This window comes from Pelophylax lessonae, assembly GCF_965119305.1.
Source record: "Pelophylax lessonae genome assembly, chromosome: 4".
Taxonomy (NCBI): Eukaryota; Metazoa; Chordata; class Amphibia; order Anura; family Ranidae; genus Pelophylax; species Pelophylax lessonae.
In genome coordinates, this window is record NC_138771.1 from 573209198 (window position 1) to 573225793 (window position 16596).

The 16596-nt window shown below is 45.4% G+C and overlaps 1 protein-coding gene across 3 annotated transcripts in view; it reads left to right on the forward strand.

Moving 5' to 3' along the window:
• Positions 1–16596, forward strand: part of DDHD2 (DDHD domain containing 2) — a 131054-nt gene that overhangs the window by 76002 nt on the left and 38456 nt on the right. For all 3 annotated transcript variants that reach the window (XM_082255218.1, XM_082255217.1, XM_082255216.1), the window contains exons 10-11: positions 4746–4868; positions 5205–5300. In XM_082255218.1, coding sequence (XP_082111344.1) covers positions 4746–4868; positions 5205–5300 — 219 coding nt within the window. The remainder of the gene's footprint in view (positions 1–4745; positions 4869–5204; positions 5301–16596) is intronic.

Here is a 16596-nt window from a genome sequence, read left to right on the forward strand (position 1 = left end):
CCGAGGAGACACAGAAATCTTGTCAGTCATTGGGAGCTTTGCAGATGGGTGATCTAGTTCTGTGTTTGCGACCCTGTTTCTGCTATTGAGGGGCAAAGGGTAGGCCTGGGGTAGTAAGGGTGAGAGGCCAATCAAGCAAGGCGACTTGAGGGAGCTCTAAAATGCCAAGGAAGGTCGGGAGATCCCCAAGCGTGCAGAAAATCGCTGTCTCGCCGTCGTGGTGCACCCTAACATGGAAGGGGAAGCTTGATTTTGTGGTCTTGAAGCAGTTGTGTCAAAGGTCTCAGGGCTTTACGCGTAGCCAGGGTTTGGCGTGAAAGGTCAGGCAGGAGCATCACAGGGATAATATTGAATAGGATGGTGTCCTGTGTGCGCGTAGCTCGCATGATGGATTTCTTTTCCCTGTAAAAATTAACCCTGCAGAGAGTGTCACGCACAAAGGATGAATCTGGAGTGCGAGGGCCTGAGGTCCTGTGAACACGGTCTAATTCGATGGGGTCACCTTAGGCTCTATGGAGCAGCTCATTGAAAATAGTGGAAACCGCCGTGTGTAAGTCCTTGGGCTCAACAGACTCAGGAATACCACGTATCCGAATGTTATTACGGCAGTTCCTATTTTCTATGTCATCCTGTTGATAGGAGAGTTGTTAGAGCATAGTGGTATGGGAATTAAGAGTCTGTTCGTGGGAGTGGACCGTGGCACCCAGGTCATCCACAGTACTTTCAACATCTTCAAAGCGTATCCCATTATCACGTTTTAATTCAGATATCTCCTGTTTATATGTTTTTTTTCCATCCTACCAACATATCTTTCAAAGTCAGTTTTAGTAGGGAGAGAAGTAATATAGGAGTGCAGGGATTTGAGCTGGGATTCTATGTCCCAGCCATCTGTAGGGCCCGAGGAGGTATGAGAGTAGCTCCTGGACCTCCTTAATGAGGTGCATGGGGTGTCGAGGGGGTCGAGCGCAGCTTGAGAGCCTGCCTGAAGCTCAGGAGCAGGTTCCGAAAAACGGAAAAGTTGGAAACAATTTCTATTTGTGCCCATTAACTGGACGAAAAACGAACGATCGGACCAAATGACAGATTTTTGAACGATCTTTTGGCTAGTGTATGGCCAGCATAAGTCTGATCCAGTAGGTTACACAGTCATGGGGAAGACTGCTGACTTGACAGTTGTCCAGAAGACAGTCATTACATAGTTACATAGTAGTTGAGGTTGAATAAAGACAAAAGTCTATCCAGTTCAACCTGTGCAGGTGTGTGTGTGTCAGTGACGTGATCATTTCTCATAACCCTGAAGGTTGTGATCTATGAGATGCATGTCCAAGAGTCTTTTAAAAGTAGCCATAGTCCCCACAGTTACCACCAATTGTGGAAAAGAGTTCCACATTCTCACTGCCCTTACAGTGAAAAACCCCTTACACAGCTTAAGGTTAAACTGCCTCTCCTCTAATTTTATTGTGTGGCCATGTGTCCTTTTACACTCCTTGAGACTAAATAATTTTTTTTCCTATTCTGGGATCACCATTGAGGTATTTGCAAATCGCTATCATGTCCCCTCTCAGGCGTGTCCTCTCCAGGGAGAATAAATTAGGCGCTTGTAATCGCTCCACATAATTCAAGGCCCTCCAATCCTTTTATTAGTTTAGTTGCCCTTCTTGGACTCTCTCCAGTTCCAGCACATCCCTTCTGAGGACTGGCGACCAGAACTGGACAGAATACTCCACATGTGGCTGGACCATGGTTTTATGTGGCAGGATTATAGCTTTATCTCTGGAATATATCCCCTTCTTTATGCATGCTAATATTCTGCCGGCTTTGGCTGCTGCAGCTTGACATCACATGCTATTGCTTAGTCTATCTTCTACTAGAACCCCCAGATCTTTCTCCATCCTGGATTCCCCCAGAGGTTCCCCCCCCCCCCCAGAGCATATTTTGCATTTATGTTTTTATCCCCCAAGTACAATACCTTACATTTCTCTACATTAAACCTCATATGCCATGTAGTTGCCCACTCTGTTTTTTTTGTTCAGGTCATTCTGTAAGATTTCTATATTTTGATGAAAAGTTATTGCCCTGCCTACTTTTGTGTCATATGCAAAAACTGAGATTGAGCTACTGATTCCATCCTCTGTTATTAATGAATAAGTTTAACAAAATTGGTCCCAGGACTGAGCCTTGGGGGACCCCACTTACAACTCCAGACCAGTCTGAGTACGCGTTATCACCACCCTTTGGACACGTCCATGTAACCAGTTTTCTATCCAAGAACAAACCTTGTGGTCAATGCCTGCAGACCTTAGCTTGTAGATTAAGCGTTTGTGGGGAACTGTGTCGAATGCCTTAGAAAAATCCAGATACACCACATCCACAGGTCTCCCCCTATCTAGCTCACAGCTCACCTACTCGTAAAATGTAACAGATTGGTTTGGCAAGAACGTCCTTTTGTAAACCTGTGTTGTTTACTGCTGATGATACTGTTGTCCTTAGCAAATTCTTGGATATAGTCCCTTATCATCCCTTCCAATAATTTACATACTATTGATGTCAGGCTGACCTGCCTATAGTTTCCGGAATATGCCTCCGCCCTTTTTTTGAATATTGGTATCACATTGGTTTTCCTCCAATCACCTGGTACAGTTCCTGTCAATATACTGTCTGCAAAGATTAGGAACAACGGTCTCGATATAACCCTACTGAGTTCCTTGAGTACTCTCGAGAGCAAGCCATCCGGTCCTGGTGATTTATTTGTGCTAATGATATCAAGTCTTTCCTTGATTTCACCCTCTGTTGGCCACAGCAGCAAGTCCTGTGATGTACTGCTAACCATACAGTCATGGTCAGTATACCCCTCCTTTTCGTTGTAAAAACTGTGTCCTCTGTAACCATCCTCCCATCATCATTAATTATGTGTGTAACATGCTCTGACCTCCCTTTTTTTTGACACCTTCCACAAGGGTAAGTCACAAAAGGTCATTGCTAAAGAAGCTAGCTGTTCACAGATTTCTGTATGCATGTATATTAATGGACAGTTGAGTGGAAGGAGAAAGTGTGGTAGAAAAAGCAACAGGGATAACCGTAGCTTTGAGAGGATTGTGAAGCAAAGGCCATTAAAGAATTTGGGGGAGAGTCACAAGGAATGGACTACAGCTGGTGTCAGTGCTTCAAGAGCCACCACACACACACAGACGTATCCAGGACACGGGCTACAACTGTAGCATTCCTTGTGCCACTCCTGAACCAGAGGCAACATCAGATGTGTGTTACCTGGTCTAAGGAGGAAAAGAACTGGATTGTAGCTCAGTGGTCCAAAGTCCTCTTTTCAGATAAAAGTAAGTTTTGCATTTAATTTATAAAATCAAGGTCCCCAGAGTCTGGAGGAAGATTGGAGAGGCACAAAGTCCAAGTTGCATGAGGTCCAGTGTGAAGTTTCCACAGTCTGTGATGATTTGGGGAGCCATGTCATCTGCTGGTGTTTGATCCACTGTGTTTTATCAAGTTCAAAGTCAGCTCAGCTCTCTACCAGGAAATCCTGCAGCACTTCATGCTTCCCTCTGCAGACCAGCTTTATGGAGATGTTGATTTCATTTTCCAGCGGGACTTGGCACCTGCCCACACTGCCAAAAGTATCAATACCTGGTTTAATGATCATGGTATCACTGTGTTTGATTGGCCAGCAAACTCTCCAGACCTAAATCCATTTGAGAATCTGCAGCAAGACTTGAAAACTGCTGTTCACAGATGCTCTCCATCCAATCTAAAAGAGCTTAAGCTACTTTGCAAAGAAGAATGGGCAAAAATTTCACTCAGTAGATGTGCAAAGCTGGTAGAGACATACCCAAAAAGACTTGTAGCTGTAATTGCAGCGAAAGGTGGTTCTACAAAGTATTGACTCAGGGGGGCTGAATACATATGCACGCCACACTTTTCAGATATTTATTTGTAAAAAATGTTTAAAACCATTTATCATTTTCCATCCACTTCACAATTATGTGCCACTTTGTGTTAGTCTATCCAATAAAACACATTTACGTTTTTGGTTGTAACATTGCAAAATATGGAAAATTTCAAGAGGTAAGAATACTTTTTTAAGGCATTGTATAGTGAATGCAGGGTCCTCGGTTTAGTAACACTTTATACACCTTTTTTTTTTTAAACTTTTTTGCAGCTTTTTACAAGCTTTTTTAAAGCGTATTACAAGCCTTTTACAGCTCCAGGCTTTTTTGTTTAGCCAATAGAAAGCACTAGGGGGAGGAGAGGGAGAAGAAATTTGGGTGGAGAGCTGCTGTTTGAGCAGAAAACAAGTGACAAAAGGCTCGTAAAACGCTCAAGTCAAGCATTCCTTTGGAAGTCTATGGGGCCAAAAATGCTTGCAATCTGCCAAAAAGAAATTCATGTACTTTTTTGGGCTTCATGCGTTTTGCTTCGGGGGACAGAACACTCAGATGTGAACAGGGGCCATTGAAATAAATGAGATTTGGGTTTTTTATTTTTTTTGTATAACAAGTATTTAAATGATTATTTTCTTCCAGAAGTGGTGGGTGAAGAATCAACTCTTTGCTGGAGTAGGGACTGGATGTGCAAGAAGGAAAACAGAGCACATGAATTCTGGATCAAATTTAATTTAGACTCCTGTTTTAATACATTTTGAGGGATCCAGTGCGTTAATCAGTGTGATTGCTCTAAATGCTTAAAGTGTATGTATGCGCAAAGTATGCCTTGCTCACAGACATATTTGTTTGTAGGCATCAGACCTCAGAGCAGAGACACAGTTGAGGAGACCGAAACTGAGGGATGTGCTGCAGGAGCTGGAGCTGACGGAACTCCTCAGTATGTTTGAGAAAGAAATGATGGATACAGAAGCTCTGGTAATAACTTTATCATGTCTGTCGTACAGTGATCTGCTGCACTGGTATACATAAAAATGGAAGATGCCCAATCTGCCTGGTTTCCAGGAATAGTCAGCATGCAAGGTGATGTTTTGCTGGCATGTAGAAATGAAAAAAATGTCAGCTGTAAAATATTAATATCAGTTCATGGCTGCTAGTGCTTCTTTACACCCTTCTATTGTCTCACCATAATAGTTATAACTGATTCTTCTCCCCACCATCCTGTGTCTATGAACATCTGTACATGAATAGTGCTTCTGTTATATGTTATTGCTGCCTTGCATAGTGTTTGATTTGTATCACATTTTATTCTAGTCAATGTGCACAGACCAAGACCTGAAAGATCTAGGTATCCCACTTGGACCAAGGAAGAAAATACTTCACCACATGCAACACAGAGAACAGATGAAGGTAACAGAGAATCTATCCAGGCTGGACTTGGTGAGATAGTTCTGTCGTCAGACATGACCTGCTGTATCCTGGTGTGACCCACAGTCTTCTCCTAATCTTGGCTGATGGGACTTTGCTGGGAAAAGCTCTACTTTCCTTTCCTAGGGAGGGATTGTGGTTGAGATGCACACAGATTTTCCAAAATGTGTACAATAACAAAATCTTAACTGTGCAATGCTTGGAAGTGCTAGATATTGGTAGTTACTATTGTCGAGGCTCACTTGTTGCTTCAAACTGTTAACTTTATTTGCTGCCATCCTTAACTTGGCAGAGAAATAATTGACCATTAGACTACTGGTCCCTCTGGAAGTTTGGTAGGCACTCTGCCTTAAAGTGGTTGTAACCCTAAAAGAAAAAAAACATGCTGCTGTCCTTTTTAAGGCACGAGCTATAGCACGGTGCTTTTGCCATGTCAATTGTCCCTTTCTATGTTATACAATACCCGGTTGATCCTGCCTGTTCCTTTCTTCCCCTGTGTGTACTGACCATGCTTATCATGGCTGCTGATCCTTAATAGCTTGCTCTGATTACATGCCTCCATCATCACCCTGCTGTGTTCTCAAGCTTTATGAAGCTAAATACCTTCTTTGCCCAGCGCTGCTGTGTGGTCACATGTCCTCTCTCTGCTAGCTTGCATATGTCAGAGGGGAATTTCAGCCCCTCTACTTCTTAGATTGAGGAGAGCAAAGGGAGGACATGTGACAACACAGCAGAGCAGGTATTTAGTTTATAATTTAAAAAAACACACAATATGTATTTATGTTCCTAAAACAGAGAGGGTAAAATAATATAATGGATGTGAATTTACAACCACTTAAAGCAGAAGTGACTTATTAAAACAGAGCTCCAACCAAAAAATTAAAAGTCAGCAGCTGCAAATACTGTAGTTGCTGACTTTCAATATTAAGACACTTACCTGTCCAGGCATCCCACGACGTTGGCACCCCAGGCGATTTTGCAATCAGCTCTCGGGTGCTGCCACCACCATTCCTTGTAAGGAAAACCAGTAGTGAAGCCTTGCGGCTTCACAGCCGGCTCCTCACTGTTCATATGAAAAGCATGCTGCGCTTTGTGAATGACCTGGCAGCAGGGGTAAGAGGAGGGGGGCCGGACTTCCGGGAGACCTTGCCGCGGCAAGCTCATCTGGAAGTGGGGACGAGTGCCTGTCAAAAACAGGTTCCTGCTCCACTGAAAGGTGCCCTTTGGATGGAGCTCCGCTTTAAATTCTGTTATGTCAGGCTGTTTTCAGCCTAAACCTAATTAATAGCTCTGGTTTCTGTGTGTCCCTGTGTGGCTCTAGTTATTGTTTGGTTCGATCTGCTGCTGGGGAGTGTCTCTGGCAATAGTATGGGAGGTTACAGTAACAGTTATGAATATTTATATTTACCTAGTTAACTATTAGAAGGTTTATCAGGTAGAGGGAACAAATATTCAGGTGTGACCTTGGGCCTTCTGCCTGGGAAGGGGTTTAGTGGTATGTTTGAAACTGCTACCTTTTGGTGGTGACCATGTGCTTAGAGAGAGGCCTGGGATTGAGGCCTAAAGTATTGAGAAGGGGATCAACACACCATAGAGGAACATCAACCCGATTGAGGTACCAGAGAAGCTGGGTAGAAGCTTGGTTCTCAACTTAAACAAGGGCTTTAAGTCGAGCCAGTAAATGCTTTTCTCAAACACGTCTGAAGCCCATCTTTTCACATTATTTCACTACTTCCAAGAATCTGACCCTGAGGTGATATGCTTACACAAGTGATCTCCAGGGGTCCCTAATAACATCTAGGGGTCAAGGGGCTGCTACAGTAATAAAAATTAAATTTCTCTTTCCTTCATTGACAGACACCTGATCTTCTTAACCATTGGGTTATACTGCCACCTACAGGAGTAGGACACTAGGCAGAAAAAAGCTTGAAAGCTTGACTACGCCTATGGGCAGTCCAAGGGGGTATACTCCCACTCTCAGCTATAGACACTTTTTTCTGCCTAGTCAGGAGTAAGGACCTAGTTCCTTGCTAGGATCTTTATTCTTCCAATGTGTGTCCCAGATCACTTGCAGGCTCTCCTTGGGGCGGTGCATGGCCTGTTTTTTTTTTTTTTTGGGTATCGGATTCGTTTCAAGGCTTTAATCCAAGCCTGTTCACGGTCCCTGAGAAGGAGGATTAGGTTCGTCCAATCTGGACCTTAGGGCTCTGAGCTGCTTTATGCGGGTACAGAAGTTCAGAATGGAGTCCATTCGCAAGAATGCTTCCCTGCACATTCTAATGTGTGCCCGACTCTAGCACTTCCTCCATTTTGCTAAGGGAGTGGATTACTAGCAGTCGTGCCGTTGCACTTGAGTCTCGCCTCCACTCCCCGGGTCTTCACAAAGTGTTAGCCCCGATGCTGGCATTGTTATGTCAGTGGGGGATTGCGGTACTGGGCTACTTGGACAATCTTCTTCTGAGAACAGAGTCCCCTCCTGCACTGGTGGACTATTTTGAGATCACTATATGAATTCTGAGGGAGTTCGGCTGGATTCTGAATTTTCAGAAGTCTGCTCTGGTTCCCTCCATAAAACTGGATTACCTGGGTCTGACTCTACAACTCGGCCTTAGCCAGAGTGCTCTTTCCTCTAGCCATGTTCCAGAAATTGCGGGCTGCGATTCATCTTCTGTTGTCCAGCAGATGATCTTCCATCCGGACTTGCATGCAGGTGCTGGGCCTGATGGTGTCTAGCTTCAAGGTGGTTCCGTTTGAGCGTTTTCACACGAGGTCCCTGCAAGGGAGATTCTGGTCAAATGGGACAAGAATCTACAGTCTCTGGACAATCTGATCCGGCTGAGCCGGGGAAGGAGAGGGTCCCTGATCTGGTGGCTTCGTTATCGGGCGCTTCAACAGGGCAACTCCTTTCTCCGCTTGTATTGACAAGTCGTCACCATGGATGCTGGCCTGTCCAGGTGGGGAGGCATCCTCGGCAAAGATTCTGCTCAGGGGGACTTTGGATCTTGGATGGATCGTCTTCAGGAGTGTCCTGTGCAAATTAAATCGGCTGTGGCTTATGTCAGTCACCTGGGGGGCACAAGTTTTGTCTTCGCGGCTCTGGAGGTAGCCGGCATTCTACAATGGGCAGAACGCTCGTTCCAGCCCACACTTTTCAGGGGTGGAATCCTGGTAGGCGGATTACCCCAGTCGACAGGCGTTGGACCAGGGGGAATGGTCACTTTATCCGGAGGTGTTTCATCAGTTGTGTCTCCAGTGGAGCATTCCAGTGGGGCTTTATCGGCTCAACAGGAAGGTACACAGGTTTGTGGCACGATCACAGGATCCTCTAGCGGAAGCCACAGATGCGCTGGTGGGCTCGTGGGGTCAGTATCGTCTGATTTACGCCTTCCCTCCTCTTCAGCTCTGCCGAGACTTCTACGCAGGATCGAGGCAGAAGGGATTCTGGTCATCTTAGTGGCCCCGGACTGGCCTCGCTGGGCCTGGTACACCAATGTGGTGTACCAGGCCCAGGTCACCTACGATACTTGGAAGCTTCTGCTGTCTGCTGTCCCAAGGGCCAATCTTCCATCCTGTCTTACAGTCGCTGGCTTTGACGGCTTGGCTGTTGAACGCGAGGTGCTGTAGGATTGGCGATTGTCTGAATCAGTGATCCCAATGCTGTTAAAGGCTAGGAAATCTACTTCTAGGAAGATCTACTATCGTACGTGGAAGACGTATATTGCGTGGTGTGAGTCTCTTGGGGTTCATCTTCCCTCTTTTTTGGTGGCTCAGATTTCTGGCCTTCCTCCAACGCAGCGCCTGACCTTAAGTACCATCAAGGTACAGGTTTCAGCCATAGCAGTCTTCTTTCAATGATCATTGGCAACCCATTCCTTGGTGTGTACCTTTTATCCAGGGAGTTAGCCACTTAGCTCTTACAGTGCGGTCTTAATTGCCACCTCGGGACCTCATTTTGGTACTGTCAATCCTCCAGAAACCTCCTTTTAAAAGTCTTAGGGAGGTTTCCCTTTCCCTGCTTACATTGTCCCAGAAGTTGGCCCTTCTAGGGTGGCAATCACTTCTGCGTGCAGGGTGTCGGAGCTGGTGGCATTGTCTTGTGGTTCACCCTACTTGGTGGTTCACAGAGATAAGGTGGTTCTTCGCCCTTGTCCGTCGTTCCTTCCAAAAGTCGTCTCTGATTTCGATTTGAATAAAGACATTGTATTGCCTTCCCTGTGTCCCAGGCCAAAACATCCTAAGGAAATTGCCTTGCATTCCCTGGATGTGGTTCGGGCAATTTGGGTGTACCTGGCAGCTACAGAGTCTTTTGGGAACTCAGACTAACTGTTTGTGCTCACGGATGAGCCTCGGAAAGGGTTGTCTGCTTCCTCTGTGACATTTCCAGATGGATCAGACAGACAGTGATTCAGGCCTATTCCATCAAGGGTCTGGTTTCCTCATTTTCTCTGTCAAGGCGCACTCTACTCAGGCGCTCAGTGCCTCCTGGGCCTTCCGTCATCAGGCATAAGTGACGCAGGTTTGCAAGGCGGCCACCTGGTCGTCTGTGCACTTTCACTAAATTTTATAAAGTGAATGTGTTGGCATCTGCGGATTCTTCTTTTGGCCGCAGGGTTTTGCAGGCTGCTGTTTAGAGGACCTGGTCCTCTTTGAGGGTGCATTGTTTTTTTCAAAAGAGCTCCAGTTGTTCCTGGTCGAGCTCCGTGTTATCTGGTTGGCTGTGGTTTAGCTTTGGGAATTTTTTCTGCTGTTCCCACCTGTATCAAATGTGGGAACAACAAAATTTATACTTCAGGTATACTGGACAGCCACTGAGATATCTAATGAATATTTAAAATGAACAGACACACCAAGAGCAGTTTTGATAAAAAGCATAAAACAAAACTTTACATGACATCAAAATACATAAAGCTTCTTACACATAAAAGGTACCATAAACATTACACAAAATACCACGACTTAAACATACACTCCTATTCCCAATATCCAAAAATATCAAATAATACTTAGCTCTGGTAGTTGAATCTCAACAGCTTACACTAGATAGCTGGAGGAACAGGACAATTAGAAACCCTGGCTGCATGCTTGGTCTTTCCACAGCTCCAAAAAAAACTATTTCTCATGCTATGGACTCTTTTTATAGTCCTGTATACCATAAACCACCCAAAGGATGTAATCATTCCTCTTGGCCACTCACAGGTCATTTTGTGAGTGGGGTCATCAACGCATGGTTGCACTTCCCCCCACAACCACATGGTCAATTGGATATGTGGCAGTCATCTTTAAATACAAAACACAAAAGCTCACTAAACCACCTGTGGGTGAGAGATATTATTACACATGTATTGGAACATGATCAGGCGCTGCGTCCGTCAATGAATGAAAGAGAAAATAGAATTTTTGTCTTACTGTAAAGTGCATTTCTCTGATGTTCATTGACAGACACAGCACCCACCCCTCTGTGGAGCTGGATTTCTTCTGACACTGCTTGTAACAAAACTGAGTGCCTATAGCTGAGAGTGGGAGTATACCTCTGAGACTGCCCATAGGCGTAGTCAAGCTTTTTTTTTCTGCCTAGTGTCCTACTCCTGTAGGGGGCAGTATAACCCAATGGTTAAGAAGATCAGGAGCTGTGTCTGTCATTGAACACTTTAGAGAAATTGATTTTATGGTAAGACAAAAATCCAATTTTTCAGGTACTTCAAGTGAATGAGATACGGTACCATATCTTAAAGACTATAATCCGATTATTGTATTGATAAAAGCATTGTGTATTCTGCTATGTGTTAGTAAACTTACTAGTGCCAAACTTATGAGAGATCCCAAAAACTTTCCAGTCGACTGGGGGGAATGTTTTTTGGGGTTTTCCCTTAGTCTTTCAGGACAGCACCTGAGAGAGAAAGTGGCTCCTCCCACTTGCCAACAGGAAACTTCCACCAAACTTTGAAAGGAGGCTTCTCGCCACAGCTCATACGTTTTTGTGTTTCCTCCGGCTGAGAAACTTCTAGTGGGTAGTCAGAAGCTCTTAGGTGCTGTCCATAGAGACCAGGCTTCCTGCTCCACCGCACATGTATATATTTTTTTCTTAGCGAGTCTGTTCCTCCCATACTGCACTGGCTATTGGATGGGCTCCTTCTCCCTCTTCGGTGCACGGGGAGAGCCTGTACTGCCCATGGAAGCCACTCCTAGGAGGCCAGCCATGGACATGATTTTTTCTGGTTTCACCCGCCGGTCTAGATGCGCAGGTGCCCCCACCATCTTTTTGGTTGCTGAGTGGAGACTCGCCCGACCGGAAGTGAGGTGTACCCGGCGAGGGGCAGCGTTCGTAGAGCAAGCGTGTGGCATCACTTCCGCCAGAAAAAGCATGAAGGGAGGAGTGAATCTGGTCCAGCGCAGCAGCGCTATTGGAGTCCAGAAGCTGCGTTCCTGGCCACATGTGAACGCTGCAACACCTCTATGGAGAGCACGGTCGCGGCAGCAAATGAGACAGGCACCAGCAAGGCCCAGTTAAGAGGTGAATTTGTGATCTTGTCCTGATTACTGTGGGATCTCTCTCTCCTTCTCTCTTCCCCCCTAGTGGCTGGGGCCTGTCTGGGCACATGGAGTTTTATTTATGCTTCCTGTGTACCTGTGGTGACCCCGAAGAGAAATAGGTTGACTCACTGGGATGGTTTGTCTTGTGTTTTTTTTTTCTCGTTATTGCAGGCTAAGAGCTCTGACCTGGTGGTTAAAAAGAAATGCCCTTCATGCAAAGCAAAGTTACCTGAGGGTTGGAAGAAAACACTGTCAAACATGCATTGACTGGTTAAGGAGGAAACTTCTACTGCATGCAGCGACTTGATCACATCTGTTAAAAAAGAGCTGTTCTCTACAATTCAATCCTTTCACTCTTCACAAACAAACCCATCCTTAAGTCAGCCATCTACTCCACAACCCTCTCAGGGCTCACAGTTAATCCCTGCTGTGGAGGTTGAAGTAGGTCCTCCTACCCAAGAGGAACATTCCCCCTCTCATTCCAAAGAAGGTTCAGAGTAAGAGGAGGAGGAAGGGGTAGAAGATGTGCCCTCTAAATACAAGTTGTCTTTAGATTAAGTTGATGGTTTGTTGAAGCAGTTTGTTACATTGGGCTAAGGAGAAGAGAAAAAGAATTCTCTCTGCATGATCGGATGTATGCAGGTCCGAATGAGCCTCCCCCCCCCCCCCCCCCAATGGCCCATAAAAGGTGGCTTCCTTCTGATGAAGACTCAGAGGAACTTTGTAATTACCTAAGCTTGATGCAGCCTTTTCCCAAGTTTCCAGATCAACTGACCTGGCATTTGAGGATATTGGAATACTGAAAGATTCATGGACAAAAGGATGTATCAACAACTTAGGAAATCTTGGCAATCCATCATGGGCAATCTCAAACCAGCTATGCCGACTACTTGCGTATCTAGAAATCTGGAGTAATGGATAAATCCTCTCAAGGCCCATATTATTGCAAATTCACCCAAACAAGAGATTGTTTTTCGACTCTGTCAACAGCTGTAGCTTACATTGTGGATGCATCAGCAGAGTTCATAAGGATGACAGCAAGATCTGCAGCCCTAGCTAACTCGGCCAGAAGTGCTCTGTGGTCAAAAACCTGGCCAGAGGATGCGGCATCCAAAAGCAAGCTTTGTGGTATTCAATTTTATGGAGGATCTACTATTCAGTCCTGATTTAGAGTCTGTTTGACCTCAAAGGGCTAAGGAACAAGATAGCAAGCCCCAGGGGAAAAGAAGAAATTGGTCAGCGTGGAGGGCCAAAGGCAGAGGAAGTGTCCTTTTCCATCCTCCTGTATCAACCAACAAAACGCAATGGCGACTCATTACCAGTGGGCGGAAGACTTAAAAAATCCCCCCCTACCTGGGGAAGTGTGACAGAAAATCAATATATTCTAGTCCTGCTCTCCCAGGGACACAACAAAAGCCCTGGATATGAAGGACCTGTTAAAGGAGCTGATGCGACAGGGTTGTGAATCAAGTATCACCAGAGGAACGTCATCAGGGATTCTATTCCCATATCTTTCTCGTAAGGAAACCATCCGGAAGTTTTCGTCTCACCCTCAACTTAAAGCCTTAAACTTACCTACATATTCCTATAGCCCCTCAGTCCCAAAAATTCCTGAGGTTGATGGTGGATATGGGGGAGGAAGTCCTGCATCTACAATTCAAAGCCCTGGGCGACCTCCTCTTCTTTGCCCCTTCCAGGGAAAGATTGCAAGAAGACCTGAACAAGGCTCGCAGTCACTTGGAAACCCTGGGCTGGATGGGGAACCTTCAAAAGTCAAACTTCTTCAGTCCAGCTCAGCTAGTACAGTTTCTGGGTTACCAGATTAAATTCAGTAGAGCAAACAATCTTCCATAAGAGAAGAAAAACAAAGTCCAGAATGTAGTAGCTATGCTACAGACAAATCAGGAGATGTCGGTCAGACAGGTTACGTCAGCCCTAGGGACCTTAACCTCAACTTTGCCTGCCATTCAATGTGCAAGGCTCCATTTCAGGCCACTCAAGAGTTTCTTGCTGAAGGTATGGGATCATAGTCCAGAAACCCTAGAAGCAAAGGTAAAGATCCCCACGAGGGTCAAGAGGACCCTTTGGTGGTGAAGGAATCAATCGATCTTGTCAAAAGGCTTACTATGGTCCTTTCCGGCCGAAATAAGAGTGACAACAGATGCCAGCGTGTGGGGATGGGAGGCCCACAGGGATCAGAATCTGGCACAAGGAGTTTGGTCCCTAGCCAAGGCAATGAAGTTCCCAAACTAGAGCTAGTTAAAGACAGTCGCCTTAGCATTGGCTTGCTTCTCTCCAAACCTCCAGGGGTCCCATGCGCAGATTTTATCAGACAGCGACACAGTTTTGACTTACTTGAACAAACGTGGGCACGAGAAGCAAGGTCCTTCAGTTGCTGTCAACAAAAATCCTGGAGTGGGCGCAAAGTCACTTACTTTCCTTATCAGCGGTCCATCTCAAAGGCACATTAAACGTTGGGGCAGATTTTTTGAGCAGACGGCAAATTCAGGAAGCAGAGTGGAGCTTGAATCCAGAAATCTTTGCATTGATCAAGAGGACTGGAGGGCGTCCACAGATGGAACTGTTTGCATCAAGACAATGCACAGCTCCCTCAATTCATTTTTGTTCACTGAGACGACGGTTCTCTGGGGATAGATGCCTTAGCGCATCCTTGGAGCTTTCATCTGGGTTATGCTTTTCCCCCTTTTTCAGCTAATTCTGTTGGTATTGAGGAAGATACAAAAAAGTTTTGGAAATTCTGATTAGTGTTGAGCGAACACGGACTGTATTATTCGTGTTCGTACCGAATAATTGGATTTTTTGTACCCGAACACGGACACGGACACTTTACTGTATGTTCGGGTAAAAATCCGTGTTCGGTCGTTTTATTTCCGGGTTTTGCATGCTTTGGCGCTCTTTTCATGGCGGGCTTTCAACAGCCAATCAACAATCGTTTAACTGGTGTGCCTTAAGCCATCCCAGCCATGCCTGCAAATGTCTCAGTAGCTGTGATTGGCCGTCTGAAGCATGTGACCAAGTCTTTATAAGTTCGAGGCAGCCGCAGCGGCGTCATTATGCTGCTTAGATTCAGGGACAGAGCACACATCAACGTGCTGGCTGCTGATTAGGGAAAGATAGGCAGGAAAAAACCATTTGTGTCCGGATAGAATTGAGGGACAGGTCGGAGTGTTTAGGCAGGGCGAGTTGTAGGCATTTTAGGGATAGAGTCTGCTAAATTATATAGGGTCAGTGTCTTCTACAAACTACAATCGATATTGCTGTGTGGGGGGTGGGGTCTGCACTCAATCCTGATCTACGATCTCTTCTCAATCCTGTTAGGGACAGAGTCTGCTGAATTTTAGGGAAACTGTGTTCTACAAACTACAATCGATATTGCTGTGTGGTGTGGGATTGGAGATAGGCAGGTGTCAGTGATCCACATCCATTTTTCTGTGTGTGAGCTGCAGTGAACACAATCTTTTTGGGCTGCAGTGAACACAATCTTTTTGGGCTGCAGTGAACACAATCTTTTTGGGCTGCAGTGAACACAATCTTTTTGGGCTGCAGTGAACACAATCTTTTTGGGGTGCAGTGAACAAAATCTTTTTGGGGTGCAGTGAACACAATCCTTTTTGGTGTGCAGTGAACACAATCTTTGTGGGGTGCAGTGAACAAAATCCTTTGTGGGGTGCAGTGAACACAATCTTTTTGGGGTGCAGTGAACAAAATCCTTTTTGGGGTGCAGTGAACAACATCCTTTTTGGGGTGCAGTGAACACAATCTTTTTGGGGTGCAGTGAACAAAATCCTTTGTGGGGTGCAGTGAACACAATCTTTTTGGGGTGCAGTGAACACAATCTTTTTGGGGTGGAGTGAACAACATCCTTTTTGGGGTGCAGTGAACAACATCCTTTTTGGGGTGCAGTGAACAAAATCATTTTTGGGGTGCAGTGAACACAATCTTTTTGGGGTGCAGTGAACACAATCTTTGTGGGGTGCAGTGAACACAATCTTTTTGGGGTGGAGTGAACAACATCCTTTTTGGGGTGCAGTGAACAACATCCTTTTTGGGGTGCAGTGAACACAATCTTTTTGGGGTGCAGTGAACACAATCTTTGTGGGGTACAGTGAACAGAATCTTTGTGGGGTGCAGTGAACACAATCTTTGGGGGGTACAGTGAACACAATCTTTGTGAGGTGCAGTGAACACAATCTTTGTGGGGTGCAGTGAACACAATCATTGTGGGGTGCAGTGAACTCAATCTTTGTGGGGTACAGTGAACACAATCTCATACTGAAGGTTTGAGGGTGCTGCCTGTTCCATACTCCCCCTACTCCTCATCTAGCCTTTTAGGGGTACAAACAATAGTAATTGGGGCCTAGTGTGGTTGTGTACGTGTGATATACATACACTTTTTTGGGATCATATTTTCTATTCCGCTATTTAATCAAAAACCTTTGGGGATCAGTTAAATTGGGGGATAGTCTGTGTTGGTACGTGTGAGAGAGATCCACCTTTCCAAGTTGTTGGGGTTCATCTCATACTTCTGAAGGTTTGAGGGTGCTGCCTGTTCCATACTCCCCCTACTCCTAGCCTTTTAGGGGTACAAACAATAGTAATTGGGGCCTAGTGTGGTTGTGTACGTGTGATATACATACACTTTTTTGGGATCATATTTTCTATTCCGCTATTTAATCAAAAACCTTTGGGGATCAGTTAAATTGGGGGATAGTCTGTGTTGGTACGT